The 25,637-nt window shown below is 45.5% G+C and overlaps 1 protein-coding gene across 2 annotated transcripts in view; it reads right to left on the reverse strand.

The window, feature by feature from the left end:
- Window positions 1–937: 937 nt before the first annotated feature.
- SLC6A11 (solute carrier family 6 member 11) overlaps window positions 938–25,637 on the reverse strand; it is a 125,299-nt gene continuing 100,599 nt past the window's right edge. For both annotated transcript variants that reach the window (XM_049097908.1, XM_025449805.3), the window contains 6 exons: window positions 16,373–16,485; window positions 13,323–13,460; window positions 8,312–8,414; window positions 7,451–7,551; window positions 6,478–6,648; window positions 938–3,356 (listed from right to left, as the gene is read on the reverse strand). In XM_049097908.1, coding sequence (XP_048953865.1) covers window positions 3,204–3,356; window positions 6,478–6,648; window positions 7,451–7,551; window positions 8,312–8,414; window positions 13,323–13,460; window positions 16,373–16,485 — 779 coding nt within the window. In that variant the 3' untranslated portion in view covers window positions 938–3,203. The remainder of the gene's footprint in view (window positions 3,357–6,477; window positions 6,649–7,450; window positions 7,552–8,311; window positions 8,415–13,322; window positions 13,461–16,372; window positions 16,486–25,637) is intronic.

Below are 25,637 nucleotides of genomic sequence, written 5' to 3' on the forward strand. Positions count from 1 at the left end.
TCCTTCAGGATAATAATAATAAGCAGTGTGAATACAAAGCTTGGCCAATCCTACTCAGAGCTCATGGGATCCTCACAATCACCCTGACTTTGAAACAGGAGCTACTATCTTCTCTGGAGAGATGAGAGAATTGAGGCTGGCAAGGGCAGATCCTGGAGCCCAAACCAGGACTCCATGCTTCAAATCTCCATGTCTTTCCACCTCACCCCGTCTGCCTCAGACATGCAGGTCTGCCTAGCAGAGTGGCCCACGAGCTTTGGGGCAGGCGCTGCAGCCATGGCGAGGCAGCTGCTGCCTTCTTTGGGCCTCAGAGCATGAGAAACAGTAAGACATAGTGATTAAAAGAGACAGGGCGGGGATCCCTGGGTGGCGCAGCGGTTTAGCCCCTGCCTTTGGCCCAGGGCGCGATCCTGGAGACCCTGGATCAAATCCCACATCGGGCTTCTTGGTGCATGGAGCCTGCTTCTCCCTCTGCCTGTGTCTCTGTCTCTCTCTCTCTCTCTCTCTCTCCCTGTGTGACTATCATAAATAAATAAAAATTAAAAAAAATAAATCGTTTAAAAAAAATAAAAAAATAAAAGAGACTGGGCTTTGAGTTCAGTAAGACTGGATTTCTCTTTGCCTCAGTCTCCCCTATCTGTAAAGTGGGGGAAGTACTAAGGAAAATAGGGAGGTGAATACTTTATGGGGTTGTTTTGGAAGTAAAGAGACAGCTTTTGTAGAGCACCTAGCACACAGCATTCAATGTACAGTGAGCGCGGGGAAGGAGAGGAAGTGTGGGCTCCCAAAACACCCCTGGGCACTTTCAATTTGTAATCCTGAGTTGAGACTGCAATCTCCAAGGATGGAACTGAGAGGGTTTTGCAAGTATGTCATGCAGGTGATAAAACACAGGAAGAGCAACTCAATGAACACCACTCTGCTGGGAACTGCCACGTATAGTTTGTTCATTCCTTTAATTTTTAAAAATGAGTAAGCAGACAATCGTGTGCCCTTTGAATACCCAATAAAAACGTTCATTATGTAAAACAGTACAACCTTTTTCATTTTTTAATAATTCTGTAAATATCTCAGAAAGGATGTATTGTTTCTAATGAATATCAAAAAAGTCACCACAATGACATTTCCCCTGCCCTCATGTCTCCCACCCCACCCCACCCCAAAGTTGCCCAAATACTAGTAGGAAATTACAAAAACAAAACAAAACAAAACAAAAAACCAAAAGCCAGAGTAAAAGCCCTCCCTCCGCCCTGCCCCATGAGTCATGTTAGATGAGTGAAAGGTTAAGTGCCACAAGTACAATGCAGTGCGCCCCTAGCGAGACCTTAGAGCTGTAGGTGGAGAACCAGTAGCAGCAGCAGTGGGGAGTCTCCCTCCCCGGGACCTGGTGGAAGATGAGTAGACAAGGACAGACACAGCAGAAGGTGCAGCACGAGGCCCGAGCCTCCTGGGTCCGCTTCCTGGGTCCACCAGATGAGACAGCTCAGGGAGAGCCAGGCAGGCCTGGGCAGTGTGTGCAAAATTGGGCCCAGACCAGGCTTCCCAGCCTGCCTGGGGGGCACTGGGCATCCCTTCTAGCAAACCCTAGCTTCAGCTGGGGGCTGGCCAGACCAGAGAAGCTGCCAGTTTGGAAAGTTCTGGGTGAATCAAACATGTGGGTTCCCTATAGGAAACTAAAGCCTTACTTTAGAGACAGCTCTTGTTTCCACCAAATAAAACTGGGGACATAAAGGATAAGGAGAAAGAATGCACCTTCCCTGTCCCCAAATAATTCAGAATCCAAGACAGAGAGCTGATGAAGTCTGATTAAAGAAGAGGGAGATCAGGGCGAGAGGTCTGAGGCAGCACCGGCCTTGTTCCCGGCACCCCCCCCACCAGCCCCAGGCCTGCACAGAGGGAGGGGCGGGAGCCCGGTTTTCCCTCCAGTATAAGTGCAGAGGCTTCTCAGCTGCTTGGTGAGAGATGCAGGTAGGATGGCTCCCAAAGAAAGGATAGGGAGAAAAGGTTCTGCTGGTGATAAGAAGGATGGGGAGGGATGAGAGATAGCAAGAGAGAGAGGAGGGCAGGGGACAGTAAGAGAGAGAAGAGGTGGTAGGGAGATGAAGAAGGGGCCAAAGGACAACACCAGTCTCCAGGTGCTCCAGGGGTTCCTTCCCCTGGGAGGCTGGTGGAAGGTCCCAGACACAGATCCTGGCTAGGGCAGTGGCAGGCCAGATAGCTGCTTCCTGACCCCGAAAAGCAGCATCCAGGTGACTCCAGCCAGCCCCATGAGGATGGAGGGGCAGACATGATAAGGAGAGCAGATGGACAGGACAGGAGGAGCCCTGTCACAGAGGCTGAGGACCTGGCCGGACTCCAGAGTGCATCAAGCTAGGGTTTTAAGGGAAAACACATCATTTCCATGACAAACTTGATTTCAAATAAGCAGGGGTGGGTGCAGGGATAATAGCTTGGGAGCCTTCAAGAACAGCCCACGGTCAACGTCAAGGGCAGGCCTGCTGGGCAGCGAACAACACCAAGAGAATCCCCAAGAGACGTGGCCAGGCCGAGGAAGGACCTCAGAGATCACCTGATCCAGCCTTCCTGTTGGGAGATGGGGAAACTGAGGCCCAGAGAGAGGATGGGAGCACCCAAGGTCACTTAGTGGGATCAGGACGGACAGATCACTTTGTCTTCTCTGACACAGCCTTGCTGTCTGCAAACACATTGCTAAGAGGTTGGGGATGGCAAAGGCAGGATTCGAAGGCAAAGCCCTCCCTGGGGGCATGGAGGAGGGGCAGCAGCTGCAATGGTCAGGGACAAACATGGGACAGGGACTAGTCAGCTAAAAGGCTGACAGAGAACAGGCATCACTCCCACCCCACCTGCCCCACAGCCCAAGTATAAAAGTTTGACCATATGATACAACTTCCCCCAACCCCTAGAAAACATGGGTTAAAACCGTCCTAGCACAGAAGATTCTGCTAGTCCCTGTACAGTATTATCTCTTTGTAATGTTACTTACATGGTAACTGGGGGCAAGGAGGGGAATGGGACTTTAAACCAGAGTGTGCACAGCCACCTTAAAATTAACTTGTTAATAAATCCGGTGCAAAACAAGCAAGCCTCTATCATTAGGTGAAGTACATGTTTCAGGTATTCATTTACACGCACGAGGTGGGGGGAGGGAAGGAAGGAGAGGCATCCGAGGTGGCAGGTGTTGCTCAGAAGTGCGTCTCCTTCTCTGTGATGGCTGCAATGGTCCCATCGCCTTTGAGTTTGGCGTCACAGTCATTAACGGTCACCGTCCGTGGGCCTGCCCCAAGCTTGCCCCGCATTTTCAGATCAGCGCTGGGGATGGTCAACTTCCGGAATTTCTGTATAGTTGGAGAGAAGAGCTGTCTGAGCGGGACTGCCAGGGTCCTGGCGCCTGGCTCAGCCTCTCCAGACTGCATGGGTGGACACCACGGCCCATGGAGTCATCAAGACCAAGGGCTGGGCCTCAGCGCTGTCACTCAGAGCTCTGCTCTGTTTCCTCCTCCGGAAAATGGGGGCAACAGAGGTACCCGCTCCTGGGGTTTGCCGAGGAATGAGGAGATAGTTTACAGAAGTGCTTAGCACTGTACCTGGCCTGCTGCAGGTCCCTCCCTCCAGTAGAGACAAAGCAGCTGGGCTTGGAGTCCTGCTCACTGTTCGCTGGCTGTTCCTGTTCGCTAGCTCTGTTAGGTAACTCACCTAACCTCTAGGAGTTGCATTTTCTTCTGTGAAACAGGATAACAGTACTGGCCTGAAAGGGGCATTGTAGGAGTGAACTACGGTACTTCTAGGGCTGTTTATGTGATTGTTGGATAAATGGGTATGTTTCCCACAAAAGGGATGTCATACTATGGGGCCACTGTCCAGGGGAACACATAGAGTGTGTGCCTTGTGCTCCTTGGGCTGTGCTTGGAGATGGAAACATTAGCACAGCCTTATGCTGCCTTGCAAAATGTCCAGCACTGAGCTGGGCACGGATAGTGTGGCTGTCATCCCCATTGTACCAGGCTGACTCCTGACACATGCTTCTGCTGCCACAGTGCTGCCTGGGGCCCCACGCCTCAATTTCATGTATACCCAGCAGGGTCCTTGGGAGAAGACAGGCCAGGATTTGGGAGATTCTTTCTGGGCATGAACCGTTTCCTCAGGAAGGTTGCAAAGATTTTTGGAGGTCTGATTTTTTTCATGATCAAGGTTCTGTCCTCTTCCAGATGCTGACATGCCTAAGAGGCTGAGCCTACATTGCCTGGGTGGGAATTACAGGCCAATTTCCCTATGCTGAACACCTTCTGTGTACCAGGCACTAGGTCTTAATACAGGACAGGGATTGAGAGCATGAGCCCCAGATCAGAGGCATTTGGGGTTGAATCCCAGCTCTGTCACTTAACTGGGGTGAAAAACGGCCTCTCTGTGTCTCAGTTTCCTCATTTGTCAAAGGGAGAGAGCAGACACCTGCCTTCTAGGATTAACATGAGCCTCCATTTAGTTGACCTTGCCACAGATTAGCACAGATTATCCATCCTCATAGCAGTTCTCTCAGGTAAGTACCACTGACCCCATTTTTCCTTCCAGATCCCTCCTGTCAGCTGGCAGAAACTTCTGGAAGCAGAGGGAGGTGAACTAACTGGCACACATTTCCTCAGTAAGGAAGGCCTGGCAATCAGTTCTTCTTCTTTTTTTAAAGAGTTTATTTATTTATTCATGAGAGTAGGCTCCCTGCAGGGAGTCCGATGAGGGACTTGATCCTGGGACTTCAGGATCACGCCCTGGGCCGAAGGCAGGCGCCAAACCGCTATACCACCCAGGTGCCCCTGGAAATCAGTTCTGCTGTCTTTAATAAACCTTGCTCTCTGCGGAGGCAGGTGTGTGAGCTTAGGCAGATGGAAGAAGCTCGGGAACATAGCCTCTCCTTCCCCCTACCCACCTTCTCTCCCACCATGCCAGGACTGAGCTAATCTCTGGAGGATTCACAAGGGGACACTGGGCATTCCTGAATACCAAAGGCTGCTGGAAGTTCGTGCAGGGGCCTGCAGGGACCAAGGACATGGTTTGGTTCCAGATCAGAACTAACCAACTGCTCTTGACCTACATTCCCTACAGGAGCCAAGGAAACTCTCTCGGAGGGCATGAGCAGGCTTGTGAGAGACTTTCCCTCTCAGCTTGGTCCTTCTCTATCATAGCCAACTTATGGTCCATATATATAGTGGAATATGACTCAGCCATAAAAAGGAAGGAAATCCTGCTGTTTGTGACAATATGGATGGAACCTGAGAACATGATGCTAAGTGAGATGAGCCAGACAAGGACAAACACTGTATAATATCACTTATATGTGGAACCTAAGGAAAAAACAACACAAAACAAAAACCCAACAGACAAACAAACCTAACCCAAGCTCAAAGATACATACAACAGACTGTGGTTGCCAAAGGTGGGTGGGTGGGGTTGGGGGAGTGGGTGGTAAAATGAGTGAGGAGGGCCAAAACGTACAGACTTCCAGCTATAAAATAAGTAAGTCATGGGAGATGTAACGCACAACATGATGACGATAGATAATAATACTGTATTGTATATTTGAAAGTTGCTAAGATAATAGATCTTCAAAGTTCTCATCACAAGAGAAAGAATTTGTAACTGTGTGGTGAGGGATGTTAACTAGACCTCACTGTGGTGATCACAATACATACAAATATTAGACCATTATGTTGTTACCTAACACTAATATAATGTTATATGTCCATTATACCTCAATTTATTTAAGAATTTATTAATTTTATATTTACATTTTTTAAAACTTAAATTCAATTTGCTAACATATAGTATAAGACCCAGTGTTGATTTAAAAATTTTGGCTTACTAAGTTTTGGCTGAGTGATTTCATTTTTCTGAGCTTCAGTTTCCCTACCTATTGAAGGCAGAAAATGAGGCCAGCATCCTGGTTTGCCCCAAGGATGAAAGGAGATTCATGTAGAGAGTCTAGCATGATGACGACATGGGACAGGTGTTTCCCAAGCATCAGACCATCTCCCTATGTCCTGGGGATGGGGGTCTTTCATGCACTAACAGATCAGTAAAAGCTACCACTTGGTCACTCTGTTCCAGGTCCCAGTCTAAGTGCTTTCCCTATAGAAACTCATCGAGTCCTTACAAAAACCTCTGTAAGTCAGGATCTGCTCTTGTCCCCTTGTCTCTGAGGACACTCAGAGAAGATGGCTCAACTTCTGGGCCTCACAGAGATGACTTCACACAATGGTAATAATGAACACCTTCCAGGGAGGAGCTGGCCATGGCTTTCCCGGGAGATGTGTGAGGGCTTATTCTTGACACATTGCTCAGATAAGACCCATGGACTTGCTCCTGCTCTTCAGCCCACGAGGCAGAGCCAGGGCCAGTGTGTGCTGCAGCACCCTCTGAGCCGTCCTTGCCAACCTGCCACCCCCTCCCCCACCTGGGCTGTCTCACCTCAGGCAGAGTCCCCTCTGTCTTCCACATCTTGATGAAGATCCAGAGTGGGATGCAGAGCATGGAGGACAGGGCCATGAGCCAGCCAATGCTGTAGCCCCAGGTGGGGTAGGTATAGATGTTGTTGTACTTGAGAGGCTTGTACTTGACCAGGAAGAAGATGAAAATGCCCTGCCAAGAGACAGGGAGAAGTCCCTGGGGGCTGGCCTTAGGTGACAGGCCCAGGCCTGCATGCAGGAGGCCAGCAGGGAGAGGGCCCACCCTGTGTGATAGCCCCGGACAGGCGAAGCCCTGTGCCAGTTCACCTGCATCAGACACACAGGGAACGGACTCCCACAGACCCCAGCACCTCATTGGGGCTGTGAGACCCTTCCCGCCCCAGAAGCCTCATCCCCAGCCTCTGCCCAGTCAGGAATCTTCTAGCTCCTTCTCGGGGCTGCTTTCAAAGTGGCCTTTGCAGAACCATGATGGTTTGTGAAGATGCTCTGAGACACTTTCAATGCCAAGAACTGGGTGAAGAGCAGTGGGGTTGTGTTTTTTTTTTTTTTAATTAAACACAACGGCCTCTCCAAGGTATGGCCTGAGGGACAAAGCATGAGCCCCAACTTTACCTCAGTTCTGTGGCTTTCTCTGTTAACAGCAAAGCAAACGTTGTCTCTCATACGATCCTTGGCCCCCATGGAGACAGGCCCCAGCCACTTAGCTTGCAGGTACAGAATCCGAGGCTTCTGCTCAGTCACATAGCAAACTGGTGGCGGAGCCAGGATCCCAGTGAGGCCCCTCCCTGGCCAAGCCCAGAAACTGTCCCCATGACTCCAACTTAGAAAGCTGTCGGGTGCTTTGGACTCTCTGAATGTACAGAGGGTCACCCAGAGGGCCAGCACCTCCTCAGTTTCAGCCTCGGCCAGGCGTGTGGCACTAGAATGGAAAAGTGGGTGAGTGGGCTGGAGGCAGATGCTGGCAGGGCCCTTACCGCACAGATTCCGGGGGTCACAACCTTCCAGCACCATTTAATGAGCGACAATGGCCGGTAGCCAATCATGTCTTCGATGTTATCGTAGAAGCGATTGCTTCCTGTCCAGAATAAAACAGACAGGCACACACACCCCAGAGGATTTTTGTACAAGACCCAGAGGGAAGGCTAGGACTGTTTGCTTTCCCCAGCCCAGACAAATGACAGCAGGGAACGGATTTCTCACTTAACAACTACCAAGATGTCATATATGTGAGGTTTCAGAATATACTCCAGTAGAAGAAATTCTGGTCCTTTTGAGAGGCAGGGCCAGGGCCTGGCTAACATCCTTGGGGGCAGGAAGCAGGGCTCTGGAGGGGACAGCCTGACTGGGCTGCTAATGAGTGGGGCAGCCCACAGTGGGGGCGTGTTCCCAAGCTATGCTTATTGTGGGAATATCCATCATCAAGAGTCCAGCAATCCTCATCCACTCATTTGGTTTAGGGAATAGGAGAAGCAGAAGGCGGGTATTGAATGAGGGCTGGGCACTGTGCTGGCTGCTTTGCCCACTCTATGTCCTACTTGGAGACATGGTGGGGACTGCCCCATTTTACAGAAGGGAAAACTGAATCTCCAAGGCAGAAGGCCAGGGCCCGAGGTCACAGTGCCTGAGTCTGGAGCCTCTCCTTGTGCCGTAGGGGTGTAAGAACAAGAAGCTCTCCAGACATGTGTGAAAGGCTGAGCCCCTGAGGGAAAGGAGGATGAGGTGGACACAGATGGAGACAAGCCACAGAGAACCTAAGCCCACCTGAGCCCCAGGCGTCCATATGCTGGGCACCATGGCAGGCTGCTGGGGTGTGAGTGGGCCCAGCCTTTACTTACCATACACCCAGCCGATGCAGACACACTCAAAGATGGCCACAAAGAGAAGGCACATCCCACTGGCAGCATAGGAGTCAAAGAGCTGGAAGATGTACATGCCGCCCTGCAGAGTGGGAGGAGAGAGGGATACAAAGACACGGGGAAGGGCAGAGTTGGCTAGCTGGTCTTAGAAAGGCCCTCTGCGGGATCCCTGGGTGGCCCAGCGGTTTGGCGCCTTCCTTTGGCCCAGGGCGCGATCCTGGAGACCCGGGATCGAATCCCACATCGGGCTCCCGGTGCATGGAGCCTGCTTCTCCCTCTGCCTGTGTCTCTGCCTCTCTTTCTCTCTCTGTGACTATCATAAATTAAAAATAAATAAATAAATAAATAAATAAATAAATAAATAAATAAATAAATAAATAAAATAAAATCCCCAGTTCCTTAAAAAAAAAAAAAAAAAAGAAAGGCCCTCTGCTGTGCCCTGTGGCTACCATCAGCCAGGAGTCACTTCCACCAGGGCAGACTGCTGCTTCCTAGTCTCCCAAAACCATACACCCTCTGCACCTAAGCACCCCGAGGTTGCTGGGCTTACGATGGTTTGTGTTGCCTCTGCTCCCTAAATGTCGGAGACAACACAGAAACCCAGAGATTAGAGGTTGGGTGGCCTCAGCCCCTTTCCCTGAAGGCTCTAACAGCCTCCCCACTGGCCTCTTTGCCTCCAGCCTCAACCTCTCCAGCCTTTCACACATTAGGACCTACCATGCAAATCCAATCATGTTGCTCCACAGGTTAACCTTACCACTTGGCTCCCATCAGCCTGCCAGTCAGGGCTGCCCTCTCACTTGGCCTTGTCTCCCCTTCCTCCCAGCCAACCTCCACATGCTTTCCCATGACAGACTAAGGGATAGTCTTGCTTCTGTGCCTTTGCAAATGCTGTTCCTTCTTTACTTGGTAAGTTTCTTCACAGCTCAGCTCAAATGTCACCTCTTCCAAGAAGCCCTCTCTGACAGCCTTATTTTCTCTTTAGGTCTCTGTAGCACATTTTATGGATTCACAGTTTTTGTTTTTTTTTTTTTAAGTTTTCCCATTAGTCGCTCTGTTAGCTCTGGGCTTCAGCTGGGGAGGCCCCCACACCTCCTGCCAGTGTGGGGTCTGGCTCGAAGTAGGTCTCCAATAGCTGCAAGTTGAATTGTGTGGAGCAAGAGCTCTGTGGGGGAGGGACTCTGAATGGCTTGTCCCCAGCTGTGTCTCTGTTTCTGGTCAAGGACTTGGCACACAGTAGGTGTACAATCTTTGCGGGGTGCAGGGATGACGTGGGCCAGCTCTGTGGTGTATGCATCTGTGATGACAGACTTCAGGGACAGGCCTGGGAGGTATAAGCTGGCCCAGGTGACCCAGGAAGGTTTCTAAAAGGGAGGGATGGCAAGGCGGGGTGGCCAGCTGCAGTTCTGGGAAAGGTTGGGATCTATATAGGCAATCTTTAACACATGATAGCTCTGAGAGGAACACAATCAACAGCAGAAGAATTAAAAGTGGAAAAGGGAAGGAGGGTCAGTGGTGGGGGAGAGGCACTATGAATGCCAGGACAAAGCGTGGACAGCCTCCTGTGTCTGCCACAAGGAGTTATTTAGGATTAAGCTTCTGGCCTGTGCTCCCACAGCTCCTAGGGCCTCCTTTCACCTTATGAGACCACACACAGGCTTGGACAGTTTGTTTCCCCCACTCATCTCTTCAGCTGGATCTGGGGCAACATCTTGATGCCCAGAGGCCTGGACAGATAACATGAGGGAGAGGTGGGCCTGATGTGTGACATCAGGAAGTGGTGAGGACTGGTGCTAACTGGGGAGCATGGGCTGCCTCTGGCCACACAGCTCTGGTTGAAAGTTGCTAGGGGAGGCAGTCCTAAGTGCAGCCAGATGTGCAGATTTTCTAGAAGATGTCAGAAATCCAGATTTTCAAGAGAAATCCTTCTCAATTGTTGGCAACCTATTCATGTTCCTAAAAACACAGGGAGGTAGGGATGCCTGGGTGGCTCAGTGGTTGAGCATCTGCCTTTGGCTCAGGGCAGGATCTTGCGGTCCTGGGATCGAGTCCCACATCGGATTCCCTGCATGGAGACTGCTTCTCCCTTTGCCTGTGTCTCTCTCTCTCTCTCTGCGTCTCTCATGAATAAATAAAATCTAAAAAAAAAAAAAAAACCACCAAAACCGAAACCCAAACAAACACAAGGAGGTAAAACAAAAGGGATCTCTGGGCCATATCTGGTCTGGGCCTCCCGTCGGTGCTGAATGTGGATATTCAGGGCTGTGAGATTAAGGAGCAGGTAAGAGGCTCCTCTGTGAGGAGGAGTGGGCTTGGCTTTCTGAGTTAAAAGCTGAGACCATGCTCCTAACTGCTCTCTTGAGTGTCTCCTTCCATGAACATCATGCATATATATGCAGCGTTCTCTAAGCACCAGACTCTGATTGAACTGCTTCCCATGTCTCAGTCTAGGTGATCCTTATAGCATATGTAATTACAAGGCAGGCCCAACTGCAGTCCTCAGTACTCATAAGGGAAACCGAGGCACTGAGCAGTGAGAGCACTTGCCACAGATCATCCAGCCAGCCAGTGGTGGGACTGAGGATTGAACCTAGGCGGTCTGGCTGCATAGCCCATGCTCTTAATTCACCATACTGCTGTGGTGGAAGATAAAGAATTTGTGGGCTATTTTTTCCCCAAAGCCGAGCTTTAAATGTGTATAAATGAGGGAGAAGATCCTGCCAGCAATTACTGTGAAGGCTGAGGCCGACATGGTCCATTTGGCAATTTGAACTTCTCTGGTGCAATCACTCACAGATAATCCTGCATGGAGGCAGAAGGTTGGCATGTAAAGCCCGAGTGTCTGCTGATTAATGGTCAGCACAGCGTTAATTCCTTGATGGACCCAGGGGCCCCAAGGCACCCCTGGGGCAGACCTGTGGCCTCAGGTTGAAGGGTGGGCATGATGGCTCTGCGTGGCTGGGGCACCCAGGGCCCGAGGTCCAGGAGGGCACTCTGCCTGCCTGCTCCAGGCCAGTGACACCCATGCCAATGCCTGCTCTTTTTGTACCACCCGCCCCCCCCCATCAGCCTCGTTAACACATCACATTAACCCCCAATTTGCATGTGACAAAGGCTCTACTTTGTGTAATTAATCAGCACTTAATGAAGCCCTGCTCATTGTAGGGCTGGTTTCCCTGTGTGGGGAGAGGAGGGATGAAAACAGGAAGCGCCACCCCATTCATTTCCTAGAAGCTGATTATCATTCCCATTAATGTGACAATGACTAGGAGCAGTAATAACACCAGCTGCCCCGCCCTGAGTGCCCACCCTCTGCCAGGCCCCAGGGCACAGAGCCGGGCAAGGCCAGCTCCTGTCTTCATGGACCTCATGGCCTCATGGGGGAGAGATATGTGAATGGAGCCATCATTCTAAGGTGGGAGGAAGGCTAGGCTGAGCCTGGAACAGTGCCTGATGAAAGGAAAGCAGAGGAGGCTTCCAGGCGGTAGCCTCTGAGCTCAGAAGCAGAGGATGAAGAGGATCCACAGACCAACCTCAGTATCACCTTAGTTGCTTCAATAGACTGGAATTCCCTCATTTCTTTCCATGTTTCTTATAGAAGCTCTTCTTGTCTCTAGGCAACAGTTTTCTTTTTCCTTTTTTTTTTTTAAAGATTTTATTTATTTATTCATGAAAGACACACACAGAGAGAGAGATAGAGAGAGAGAGAGAGAGAGAGGCAGAGACACAGGCAGAGGGAGAAGCAGGCTCCATGCAGGGAGTCTGACATGGGACTCGATCCCGGGTCTCCAGGATCACGCCCTGGGCCGAAGGCTGGCGCTAAACCACTGAGCCACCCAGGGTTCCCCTATTTTTTTCCTTTTTAAATCAATTAATTTTACCAGTGTGTGTAGAGGGGGAAGATATCTAATCTCACCTTCCCAAGGTACTTGGAAAAGTATCAGACAGGATGGCTGCAGGCAGGGAGAGAAGCATGGCGCTGTTAGAGTCTTAATGTGGCAGGGGGTGGGGTCATGGTGCACCCCTCCTCACCTGTGGCCCAGCAGAGACCAGAGACAAGGGGCTGGGGCTCAGACACATAATGCCTGAAGGTGCCTGAAGGTGCCAAACTGAAGGTGCATGTCTGTTCTCAGTGACATTCCAGAAAAGCCTGCTCTGAACTTGACCCCATGGTGGAGGGAATCTATAGCTAACACTGTCTCTTTCACGCAGAAGTACTGTAATGGTGGATTGGGTGTTCAGATGCTCATGACTACCAGATAAACCCAGTATTTCTCTTTGTGAGTTTTATTCTCTTCTGGTAGGGATCATGGTGACCATTAGCTGAACATTCATACACGTTAAGACATTGTACTCAGGGCTCAATGAGAACCTCCAATAATCTCCACAAAGAGGAGAAAACGAGTCCTGGAGTGTGGAGGCCGAGAAAAATTAAGGCCATTCCATCTCAAGTTTAGCATTAGCACAAGTACAGCCATCTTAGGCCCCTGTGAATAAGAGCTGAACTTTACAGGAAAAAGCAGAATGTCCTCGGCAGAGAATCCCATATCAGAAAGACAACAGAGCTCAGATTTGCCCTCAGCAGAGAATCCCATATCAGATCTTAAGAAACTCCCCCACCCTTTCCCCCATATTGGAAAAAAAAAAAAAATTCCTCCATCCCTTCTGAAAATCCCCTAGACCAGCCCATAAAAAAATCCAGCTGTAACCTACTTCGGGGTCCAAGCCCCTGCTCTGCTGTGTGGAGTATACTTGGACCCAAGCTTGAGCTTGTAAATAAACCCTCGTGTACTTGCATTGGTGTTGTTTCCTTGGTGGTTTCTCGGATTCGCAATCTTGGGCACAACATGGAGAATATCTAAACCTGGCCAGGGTCACACAACCAATCACAGAGCTGGGATTTAACATCAGAACTGCCTAACCCAGGGCCCAGGCACTCAACCTTCATGTTACCATGTTCACATCGCTTACTTGAGTCCACATCACTCACCTCTGTTAGCATCACAAGGCCCAGAAAATAGGAGATGATGGATAGAGCCAGGATGAGCAGCTCCCGGCGGTAGCCCCTCCGGAAGACCTTGGGGTACATGTCCACCACAGCGGTCACAAGGCTTTCCACGCACACGAACTAGACAGTGTTGATAGGATGGTGTCAAGCCCGAGAGGAAGTCGGTTCTTAGTGGCCCTGGCTCCGGGCAAGTGCAACAGGCTCAACCCCTGGGCTTCCCTCCCACTGGGCCTTAATTTCCTTCCCAGGCTCACACTGACAGAGGACTTCCAGGATGCCAGCAAGCCCATGTAACAGATGAGAACACTGAGGCTCAGAGAGGGGAAGTAACCTGCCCAAGGGCCCTCAGCAAGGAAGTGGGAGAGTCATGACTTAAAAGGGAGTCTCCTGACTTTAAAGCAAGCACTCTTCCCCTATGCTTCCTGTCATGTGCCTATGGGCTGGGCCCTGTTCTGAGGTCAACTACTTCAATGAGATGCTGTTGAGGCAAGATGGGAGTCTCCATAACTGTCCTGAGAGCTGAGGGCTCGGCTAGTGGCAGGCTTTGGGCAGTCTCTGTGAGCAGGGCTTCATTTCCTCATTCTCTGGGACTGTGACAATTCCCCAGTCCTTTGCTTCTGCTGGGCAAGCACCCCCTCTGATGGGTGGAGAGCAGTTGGAGGTGAGCTAGCACCTAGCTCTTAGGTTTCTGCTATGGGACTCTCTGGGCCTGGCCAGACTATGCAGGCTTAAGGCAGCAGAGCTTGAGCCACTGTCTGCATCCCACCATGCTGAGACTGGGCCAGACACACAGTAGCAGTTCTATTCCTGCTCACCCATCAACACCCAGGCCAAATATCCCAACACACTGATCAGCTCCATCCCTGGGTTCTCCCAGCACTGGACAGATCCCCTGCCTGAGCCTTTTCCGGACTGTTCCTCCTCGGCCCCAGCTTGGGCAGAACAGACCCTTCCTCTCCTCTATTACCATGCCATCCCCTGCCTCACCTCTTGGTGCTTGTGGAGCTTCTGTCTATCTCCTTACAAGGTGGGACCCTGGAGGGCAGGGACTGTGCCATTTTCATCCATTTCCAGTGGCACAGAGGATGTGCTCAGAAAAGGTTTGATAAATTAATAAAAATAATAATAAATAATGGCAAATACATGGTGCTTGTTGAGAGCCAGGATCTTTTCTAAGCAGTTAACAGGAACAAGCAATCTTGTTCTAGAGACTGGGCTTTATTTAGCCACTGTGCTAGACCACCAACAGGGAGGGAAGTAAAAGAAGTAAAGGATTCCTTTGCTGGTTACCATGTGGAGACACTTCCTTCCCTGGAGCCATTTTTTGGCCCCAAATCTTTTCCAAATCACTTGTACCTCCTCAGGAAAGGTATTTCTAGCTTTACTGTGCAGATAAAGGGACCAAGCACAGAGAGGTAAAGTGACACAGCTGGGACTCAAAACCAGCCCCATAGGACTCTAAAGCCCAGGCTCCTAGCCTCCAGGTTAGCCTGCCTCTACTGCAAAGCTGGCTGCGGTCCTTTCTCCAGGGTCCTCAGGGAAGGAAGAAGATGCAATTCAGGGAACGCTGTTTATCCAGGGCCCAAATTGAAGAGACATCGGAGCACGTGGGCTAAGAGGCACGAAAACCTGGGTGCATGTTCCAGCAACTCACTCAGCCTCAGTTTCTTCATCTGCAAAATGGGGATGATGAAAGGGGCTCCCAGTCCATGTGGTTATTGTGACAAAGAATGGAGCATGTGGCCCAGGCATAGCAAGTGCAACACACCTGGGGGTAAGCAGAGCGGCCATCTGCCCACTAGGCCCCTAGGTCTTCCTTGCTAAGAGCATTTCAGCCCAAGAACTGGCTCTGCTCAACACCCCCAGGCACTTAGGGAGCCAAGGGCCCAGCCCCCACCTCCCTCTGCAGGACAGTCACTGTCACACACAAACTGCCAATCCCTCCTGAGGCCTCTGCTCACAACAATGGAAGAGAAGATTATCAGCAGAAACACCCTCGGTGTTCTGTATCAGCAGAAACACCCTGAGGTGCCTCGGCAGCTCAGTTTAGCACTTCCTGAGAAATCATCCAGGGGAAGAAATTGAACTTGGCTGGGTTGACAGACACACTGGCCATGAGGCTTGGGTGCTGAGTGACTTGCACAAGGTAATGGGTGCGGGCAGCCCCATGCCAATGGAGTCTGATAGCAGAGCCACTGGCTTTGGGTGGAACATGTCCACTGGGGCTCTTAGGGATACCTGCTGTGCTGGAACAGCAGGCAAAAGGGTAGACTTCAGAGAGTGAAGAGTGAGTGACTGGAGGCTATGGGGTTCCAGCTGGAAAATCAAGAAGAGAACTAGAGGAGGGCTGGGGTGAGTTTTACAATGTGAGAAAATTAAGTGCATGCATTCATGGGGAGATAAAGGAAAATGTGCACAGATAAATTGCTAGTTCTAACTATACACCCTTCACTGAGGAAGGCAGGCTGCCGAGTGGAGGACGGGTAGGGAGAACGCCATCAGCAGAAGAGGGTAGGATAATGGGCATTGGGGAACTGATGGTGGTGCCGAGGACCCATGCGACTACCTGGAGCATGTCAGGGATGGGCCATGACATGGAGACAGAGGAAAGAAGGAGAAGGTATTTTTCTGTGTTTCCTTGTTCCTCACGATTTGGCTAGGACAGGGACACTTGGTGGTAGAGTCCTTGGATACCATTAATCATAGCCCTCTCTCTGAGAATTTCTTCCACTTGCTAGGTGGTGCTATTGGGCAGAAGTATTTTCACAGCATGTAAGTATTTAGCAATTTTTTAAAAACTTGGATTGGGAGTTGGGAATTCCAGGTAAGACAAAGTGCATTTGGGAAGATGTGGAAGGATCCATACAGGTGTGTCTTGGGGGAGATTGTGGAGATCACAGTGTGCTGAGAGGACAGGAGGGTGGGGATGGTGGGCAGGGCCCTAACAAACAGCACCAAGGTGTCACTAACATGAGCTGCTCTAACAGCAGTGTTTGGTCTCCCTGCCCTCCCAGGCTGGGGTCCCCCCTTACCTGGCTGTCCAGGCCCAGGAAGATGAGCATCATGAAGAACAAGGCGGCCCACAGTGGGGAGAGAGGCATCATGGTGACAGCCTTGGGGTAAGCAATAAAGGCCAGGCCAGGGCCTGGAGAGGAAGGGGGGAGGGGGAGAGAGAGGGAGGGAGGGAGAAAGAGAGAGAGAGAGAGGTGCTGGGTGGAGTTCAGTCCCTCTTTCAAGTGTTATTTTAATCCATCATATATTGAATGCCTCCTTTGTGCAGGTGCTGCACCTAATTCTCCCTCAAATCACGTACATCTCCCAGCCACCCTATGCAGTTGGCACTTTTATGATGCCTATCGTGGGAACGATGAGGCACAGAGATGTAAGGAAGGGTCAGGAGGGGTCGGGATTTAAACCCAGGCTGGTCTGACACAGACTTCCCTCTTCACAGTCCTGTCTCTATTGTTCTCTCTGGGGCAGACGTGGGGGTGGTGGCTTAAAATGCAGATTCTCGGGCCCACCCTAGAGATTCTGATTGGGTCAGTCTAGGGTAAGGCAAGGACCAGGTACCAGGTGATTCCAATGTGGTAGCAGGAGTCCAGGCTTGGACGAATGCTGTTCTACCCCAGCCTGTCTCTTTCTTTGGTTCCTCCCCTCATTTCCACAGTCTACAACTGACTTATTTTGGCTGCTCCAAATAGAGAGCTTGGTTAGCATGTCCTGAGGATGAGCTTTATTAATATCAGGGGAGAGATACCTGATTTTCTAGCCCTGTAGCACAGTGGTCAAGGGCACAGGTTCTGCAGTCGGATGGCCTGGGTTCAAATCCTTGTTCTTTACTGTGATCTCTATCTGTTTCCTCAGCTGAAAAATGGGGATAATAAAATCCTACCTAATAAAGTGGTTTTGAGAATTCAGTAAGATGATGCAGAATATGGAAAGCACTTAAGGTAAATGTTCAATAAACATTAACTCTGATTTTTTACCTTAATTAAAAGCAACCTTCTTAAAGTCTAATTTACCTATAATAAGCACTCATTTTAAGTGTACAGTTCAATGAGTTTTGAAATATAGACACCCAGATAACTGCATTCAAGATACAGAACATTTCTATTGCCCCCCTGGGGCCCTCCTCTCTATTTCCATTCCTTGTCTTAGCTCCAGGCAACCATTTATCTGATTTATTTTCACCTTATATTAGCTTTGCCCATCCCATTTGGGGCTGGAATTGCTGGGTCATATGGCAACACACACTTAACTTCCCAAGAAATGCCAAAATGAAGTCCAAAGTAGGTGTCATTTACATTCCTACTGCAATGTTTGAGGGTTCCAGTGGCTCCACATTTTTGCCAACACTTGATATTATCAAATGTGGAGTTACCATCACATGTCTTCATTGTCTGCTCATAAATCTTCTTCCGTGAAGTCCTTGTTGAGTTTGCCCATTTTTTTTTTTTTTTTTTTTACTGGTTTGTCTCCTTTTTATTGAGTTGTGGGAATTCTTGATGTATTTGGTACAAGCACTTTATCAGAGAAGTGTTATCAATATTTTTTCTTAGTCTGTGGCTTGCCTTGTCATTTTCTTAATGGTATCTTGTGAAGAGCAGGAGTTTCAAACTTTCCACTTGTTTGTTGCTAGCATACAAAAAATACAAAAGGTTTTTGTTTATTGTCCTTTTATCTTGTGGCATTACTAAGTTCACTTAATTTCTGTATGGTTTTCTTAGGATTTTCTATGTGGTCCATCATGTTCATGCATAAATATAGTTTTATTTTCCATTTTCCAATCTTAATAATTTTTATTTATTTTTCTTGCTTTATTGCACTCTCTAGAACTCTAGTACCAATGAAATGAAAGCAGAAACAGCATATATACTTGTTTTGTTTCTGATTTTAGGGGCACGCATTCAATATTTATTGGCTAGGATCAGTTTTTCTGGGCTTATGTCCTTTTTTTCTGTTCTAGTATCCAACTCAGGATTCCACACTGCACTTCATGGATGTATTTCTTTACTCTCCTCCAATCTGCAACAGATCCTTAGTCTTGTCTTTCATGACATTGATATTTTTGAGGAGTACTTGTCATTCTTTTGCAGAAGGTCCCTCAGTGTTGGTTTGTCTGATGTTTTCTCATTATTAAACAGAAATTATACATTTTTGGGGAGCAAGAACAGATAGAAGGGATGTTGGGTCCTTCTCAGTGCATCATATTGGGGAGAGTGGTTTATGATGTCTGTAAACCTTTGTACTGGTGATGTTTACCTTGATCACTTGGTTAAGTTGGTGAATGCCAGTTTTCTCCACTGTAAAATTACTATGTTTCTCTTTATAATTGATAAATATCTTGGGGAGGATACTTTGAGATTATGAGAATATATAAATATATTTATAAATAAATATCCTGTTTCCAGCCAAACTTCTACCCACTGATTTTAGCATCCATCGGTAGATCTTACCTGCAACAATTATTCCTGTGGTGTTTGCTGCACAGGTTTCTATTTTCTTCATTCCTTTTACATTTATTAATTAGAATTCTTTCATAAGAGAGACCTGTCCCTTCACGCTTGTTTATTTATTCACTTTTTATTTATTTCAGTGTGGACTCCTGGGCATTCAGTTTATTCTATGGATCACAATCCAATACTATCATTATTTATTTTGCTATTCAAATTGTTCTAGGTTTTGCTACTAGGAGCTTCTTTAGATTGCTTCCTATGTCCTTTTGACATGCCTCCATTCTTTTTCTGAGAACTTTCTTATTTTCTGGCACCACTAAATGTTCCAGTGTCATCATGTCTTGCACTGGAATAAACTGTTTCTCCAAGAAGCCCTGGTTCCTTTCATGGAAAGTGGTGTTCAGAAACCAAGATCTGGCTCCTGGGTATGTTCATTGCTACTGAGGTATCACTTCTTGCAGACCCTCTCAACATACAAAGAGACATGTCTATATATCTACATGTACATACACACATATATTTCTATATCTATCTATATTTTAAACCCATGAGTCCATCCTGACACTTGCAATTCTAATAGAGTTCATTGTAGCTTCCTCACTTTCTTTCTCCACGAAAAATCTGTCTCGATCTGTATTGACTTGTTTATTCAATCCTATCATACATTTACAAGAGTTACAGAGTTGCAAACCCATACCCCCGTACAAATAAGAGAACAGTACAATAATTTTTATTTTTAGCCTTATAGTGTCCAGTCAAAATACTGTTTACTGAAATTTACTTAGGCTAGATCTTTTCTTTCCCATTCTCTTCAGTGCGGTTACATTATTCATTTGTAATACGGTTAGGTTCATTTCTTACTATTTGTTATTTTGATTTAATTCCACCCACAAAAAGGAACTATTTATTTTGGGTGCTATGTCAAACATTACTGTTACTATGGTTCTCTAAGAGTCAGAGTTAATAAAAATATACTAAGAAAAGTACTATTTCCTTCTCACCCTTACCTAATTCCACCCTTCTTCTATCCCTTGTGCACTTTTCCCCTGTAGGTAACCATTGTCTTTATTTTCTAGTTTATCCTTCCCATATTTCTTCTGCACAGATGAGAAGACATACTTTCTTATATTTTCCTCTTATACAATGGGCAGGATACTATAGATATTATCTTTTTAAACTTACACACATCATTTAAAAAATAGCTTTCACTATCCATTTACTTTATTATTTTTATACTATTGTGAGTGAATGTTGAATTTTTCAAAGACTTTTTTAGTATCTACGAAGATAATTTTATAATTTATTTCATTTGGGCTATTAACATGGTATATGATATTAGTGGATTTTCTAGCATTAAACCAACCTTGTATTATTCTAGGAGTAAATCCTACTTTGGACATGGTATATTACCTTCTGAATGTGATTTTGGATTCTAATATTTTCAGTTTGGGTTTGTTAATACTTATTTACTATTCTTGCATCAATATGCATGAGTGATATTTTGTTTCTTTGCATTGTCTATTTGGTGTTGGTATCAATGTTACACACGCTTCATATAAAGAGTTGAGAAGTTTTCCTTCACTTTCAATGCTCTGAAATAATTTATTGACCATTGAAACTATCTGGTCCTAAGGGTTTGACAGAATTATCTGAGAAACCATCTGGGCCTAATGTTGTTTACGTTTTTTGTTTTGTTTTGTTTTATTGGTGGGGTAGTTCCTCAATAACTTCGTCTATTGGCTTAAGCTTTCTAAATCAAATGTAGTCAATTGTGGCAATCTGTATTTTTCTAGGAAAATATACATTTCATTTAAGTTTTCAAATTTATGTGTAGAGAAGGAGTCTCTTGTAAGGAAGTCTGTTGTGGTTAAAAAAAAATGTCTTCTACTTCAGTGGTTATTTTCCTGTTATTATTTCTTATTTCACTATCCTTATGTTTTCTTTTTTTCATGGCCCTCTGGTAATTTGTATATTTTTATTTTTAAAGATCCAGAATTTTAATTTGTTAATTAGATCTAGTGTTACTCTATAATTACTTCATTCATTCTTGCTTTTTATTATTTCCTTCCTTGTGCTTTCTTTTGGTTCACTTTGTTATTTTTCTGAATGGGGAATATAATGAATTTATTTTCATTCTTGTCACTTTTGTTGATAAATGTGTTAGGGTAGTTTTATTCTTAGTTCATTTCTATCTAGTTTTCTCTTATTATTAGCTTATTTCCATCTATCTTTGTACCTCCTGCAGTTTGCTTGATAAAGATTATTGCTGTATTATTCGGTGCACATATTTTTATGTGTATTATATCTTTATTGTGAATTGTAGCTTTTACCATTAATATTTAGTGCTTTAAGGCTTGAATTTTACTTTGCCTGATATCAGGATTGCTATCATTGTTTATTCTTTTACTTTTAGTTTTTATGAATCATTTTGTTTTAATTAGGTGTATCTCTTTTATGTACAGCATATATATAGGTCAAATTTGGTGAGCCAAATTGAAAATCTTTTTCTTTTAATAGATGAGTTAAGCCTACTTACATTTATCAATATGACTGATATCTTGACAAAATATTTTATGGTTATGTGTATTTTAAAATATTTGTTCTGTTTCTCTAGGAATTGTGTATTTTTTGTTCTTTTATTTACATTTTTTTGGTACTTAGAAAGGTTTATGTTTTTGTTCTAGTAGGTTACCTTTATACTTCCATCTTTTAAAAATGTCCTTAAAACCATTATTTTCCTATTTAAACCTTTACTGCCTGGCTTTCCAGTTCCTCCCATCTCCACGCCATATCATTTGATACCAGTTATGGTCCATACAACGAGATTTTTCTATTTTCCTCTTGCCTTTTCTCTCCATCTTGTAGTTCAGTGATTTCTACTTTGTTAAGAGTACACAGCATATTTCTACATTAGTTCTCTATCCTCTTCGCCACCTTTGCTTTGGTCTTAGATGTATACTTAAATATTTTTAAGTGTTTACCATCATTCCTTTTACTGAAGTTTTCCTAGTCATTACTGGGTTGGATGAAGCTCATTCTCTAGTAGATTCCTCCAGAAAACTGATGAATATAGGAGTCTCAAAGTTATGTTTAAAATGGTTTTTCTATAGTCTTGACATTTTCTATAGCCTTGCTTCACACTTCTTTGTGTGAATTTTTTAAAAAATGCTGCTTCATAGTTGCCTTTCTTTGTGTGCTAGTTTTGAAAAGTGTGATACCAGTTTAATTCTTTTGTCCTTGTAAGTTATTTAATCTTTTTTGTCTGGAAGACTTGAGGATTTTATCATTATCTTTGAAAACTATTATCTTTACCAGAATGTCTTGGAGTTGATCAATCTGGGTTAATATTCATTAGTACCCAAGAAGTCCTTTCAATGTATAGATTTAACTCTTTCTTTCTGTTTCTGAAAAGTCTTCTTGGATTATAGCTTTAAATATTACCTCTGTTCATTGTTTTCTTTTTCTTCTTCAGGGACTCTATACGATGAATATTTTCTTCTTTGCTGGTCTTCCATTTCTACATTTTTACTTTTTTTGATCATTTTCATGCACTTCCTTGTTTTCTTTCCTTTTTAAAATGCCCCTTTATTGATATGATTCTCCATCAGACACCTTATAATTTATTTTCATTTCTAAGATAACTTGGTTTTATCCTTTTTTCATTTTTCCCTCCTGAGTTCAATCAACTTTCTCCTTACTTATGCCTGTTCTCCCCTTCCCTCATTTGTTAGTTTTAAAATTCTAGGTTCAAGGTATTTTTCCCCCACATCCTCAGATGTTTGTTTGAGTATGTTTAATTCTGTCTGGAGTGCTGACTTAAAATTTTCCTCTATTTCATGGTTGATTTCATGGCCATTGATATGCGGGGAATTTTTTTCTTTTCTCTCTTTTTTTTTTTTTTTAAGATTTTATCCATTTATTCATGAGAGACAAAGAAAGAAGGCAGAGACATAGGCAGAGGGAGAAGCAGGCTCCTTGCAGGGAGCCCAATGTGGGAGTCATCCTAGAACTCCAGGATCATGCCCTGAGCCAAAGGCAGGTGCTCAACCACTGAGCCACCCACCCGTCCCCATATATGGGGAATTTCTATTCCTGATTTTCTGCAGTAGTTCTATATGGACTTGACTTTTCTCATGTTCATGTTCTTGGGTATTTTATAATACTCCCAACTTAATAGTGCCCACTTTTGCCAATATGGCCAAGGCCAGGTACTTTTTTTTTTTTTTTAAGATTTTATTTAGTCATGACACACACACACACACACACACACACACACACAGAGAGAGAGAGAGAGAGAGAGAGAGGATACATTTATATCCTATGTAGGTGAATGTTTCATGTTCATTTGAAAAGAATTATATTTTGCAGTTGTTCAGTGCAGTGTTTTACAAATGTTGATTAAGCCAAGTCAATAGTGTTCAGATCTCCACATCTTTATTAATATTTTGTATAGTGTTTTAACATTAGTGAGCAAGGGATGTTAAAACCTCCAACTATGGCTGTGTGTTTGTCTATTCTTCCTTTTAGTCTGTCAGCTTTTGCTTCATGTATTTTAAATGTGTCATTAGGTACAAACACATTACAGATTAGATATCTTACATATGAACTGCCCCTCTTATAAATATTATGAAGTGTCCCTCCTGCTATTTCTAGTAATACTCTTTGAGTAGAAGTCTACTCCAATATTAATATACCAAAGCCACTTTTCTTATGCTTGGTGTTTACACAGTATATCTTTGTTTTACACTTTATCTGTGTCTTTAAAGTGTGTCTCTTTTTAGAAAGCTTACAGTTGAGTCTTGCTTTTTTACTCAGTCTGATAATCTCTGCCTTTTATTTGGAATATTTGGCCTATTTGCATTTAGTGTAATTATTGACATGGGTGGGTATAAGTTTACCATTTCATGTTTTCTTTTGTCCCTCCAGAATTTGGGGGGGGGGGTTGTTTGTTTATTCCGTTGTGTTTTTTTTTTTTTTGCCTTCTTTTGAGTAAATCAATATTTTAAAATATTCAATCATATTTTACCTAAGCTTTGTAGCTCCACTCTTACTATTTTCTAAGCAGATGGAAAAACACACATCCATAACTCATCAAACCCTACCTAGAGTTAATAGTGTATCACTTAATCCTGCCGCCATACATCTGACACTTTCACTTCTGATAACCATTTTGACATTTTCTTTCTCAAAACAGAATTCAGGACTTAACTATATCAATAATTCCAAAATGAAAATAGACAAATACTCCAATTGAAAGACATAGCTAATCAAGACTGGATAAAAAAGCAAGACCCAATTATAAGCTGTCTAAAATCTCAACCTCTAGGAGAGGGACAAAAAGTGTCACAGAAACAGATCAAGGGATATGTGGGTAAGGACCACAAATCTCAGTGCTGGGATCATAGCATGACAAAATCTGATCCCTGTGAGAAGTGCATGTTGCCTTTCTGGCTCATTTCCTAGGTATGCTGGGATAGCCCATTGAATAATCTGCCTTCTAATTAGGCATTTTCCAAATATCACTCATCAGAAAGCAAGCCCAGCTCCTTATGAGCAAGGTGAGGTGGCTATACATTCACTTGCAATTTCTCTAAATCATAGAGGCTCCTAAGGAGAATCAGCCTGACCCACATGCCCAACAGGGGTACAGAGCAGATTTACCTGCTGGGTACATGGGAAGGTAAACCAGAAAAGACTACAGTCAGGTTGTACTACCTATAAGCTGTGTGACCTTGGGCGAACCACTTCAGGCTCTGAGTTATGGGATCCTTATCTGCAATGGGCACGGTAAAGCCTAGGCTCCTGTTTATGTGAACAGTACCCTTTGCAGTAGAGCAGTGCAGATTCTGCACAGCCACAAGTGGAGGCCCTGATACAGCCTACCTTGCAGCGGTGCTGTGAGCATTTTGTGAGGTAGAGTATTAATAACAACCATTCCAGGAGATCCCTGGGTGGCTCAGCGGTTTGGTGCCTGCCTTTGGCCCACTGCGCTGTCCTGGAGTCCCAGGATCGAGTCCCACATCGGGCTCCCAGCATGGAGCCTGCTTCTCTCTCTGCCTGTGTCTCTGCCTCTCTCTCTCTCTCTATCACGAATAAATAAATAAAATATTTAAAAAAATAACAATCATCCCAGAGCCTGAAAAGTGAGACAGAGTAAATCAATTAAGGTCCATCTATCCAGTGGAATACAACATAGCCATTAAAACTCATGATTGAGATCTCTGTTTACTGAGGCAGAAAGTTCCTTGTGCTTTATTATATATGGGAAAATGCAGCCTACAGAATACCAAGGATAATTTGATCTCGTTTCCATCAACACAAATATGGATATATATGCACAAAAAAAAAATCCTGACAGAAGAACCCCAAAGTGTCAGATTTGGAGCACAGAGTTTTTCCTTTGTTCAGATTTCCACATTTTTCTATCATGAATATGCTTTCAATTTGAGATTAGAAAAAAAATAAAATTTATTTTTAGTTGGCTCTTTTCCTTTCCATCTATGACTCTTCTCTGAATTTCAACTATAAAATTGAAACAATGATAAAAAGAAAAAAATAGTGCTGTATATATCTTATTCCACTCAACACCTAAGGTAGGAACTAGGACGCTCATTTCTTAGAGGAAGAAATGGATTCTTGGAGAGAGCAGTGCTCTGGTACAGAAGGTAATGCTCTCTATTCACAGGGCTGCCCTGTGGTTTCATGCCAGGAAGGAGCATGGGTGTTTGATGAAGTTTCAAGTACCCACAGTGGGCAGTAGGATGGCATGGTCAGAGCGTGGGCTCTGGAGCCAGATGGCCAGTATTAAATCCCAGCTGTGTCCCTTCCAGCCTGTGTAACC

The sequence above is a fragment of the Canis lupus genome, chromosome 20 (assembly GCF_003254725.2).
Source record: "Canis lupus dingo isolate Sandy chromosome 20, ASM325472v2, whole genome shotgun sequence".
Taxonomy (NCBI): domain Eukaryota; kingdom Metazoa; phylum Chordata; class Mammalia; order Carnivora; family Canidae; genus Canis; species Canis lupus.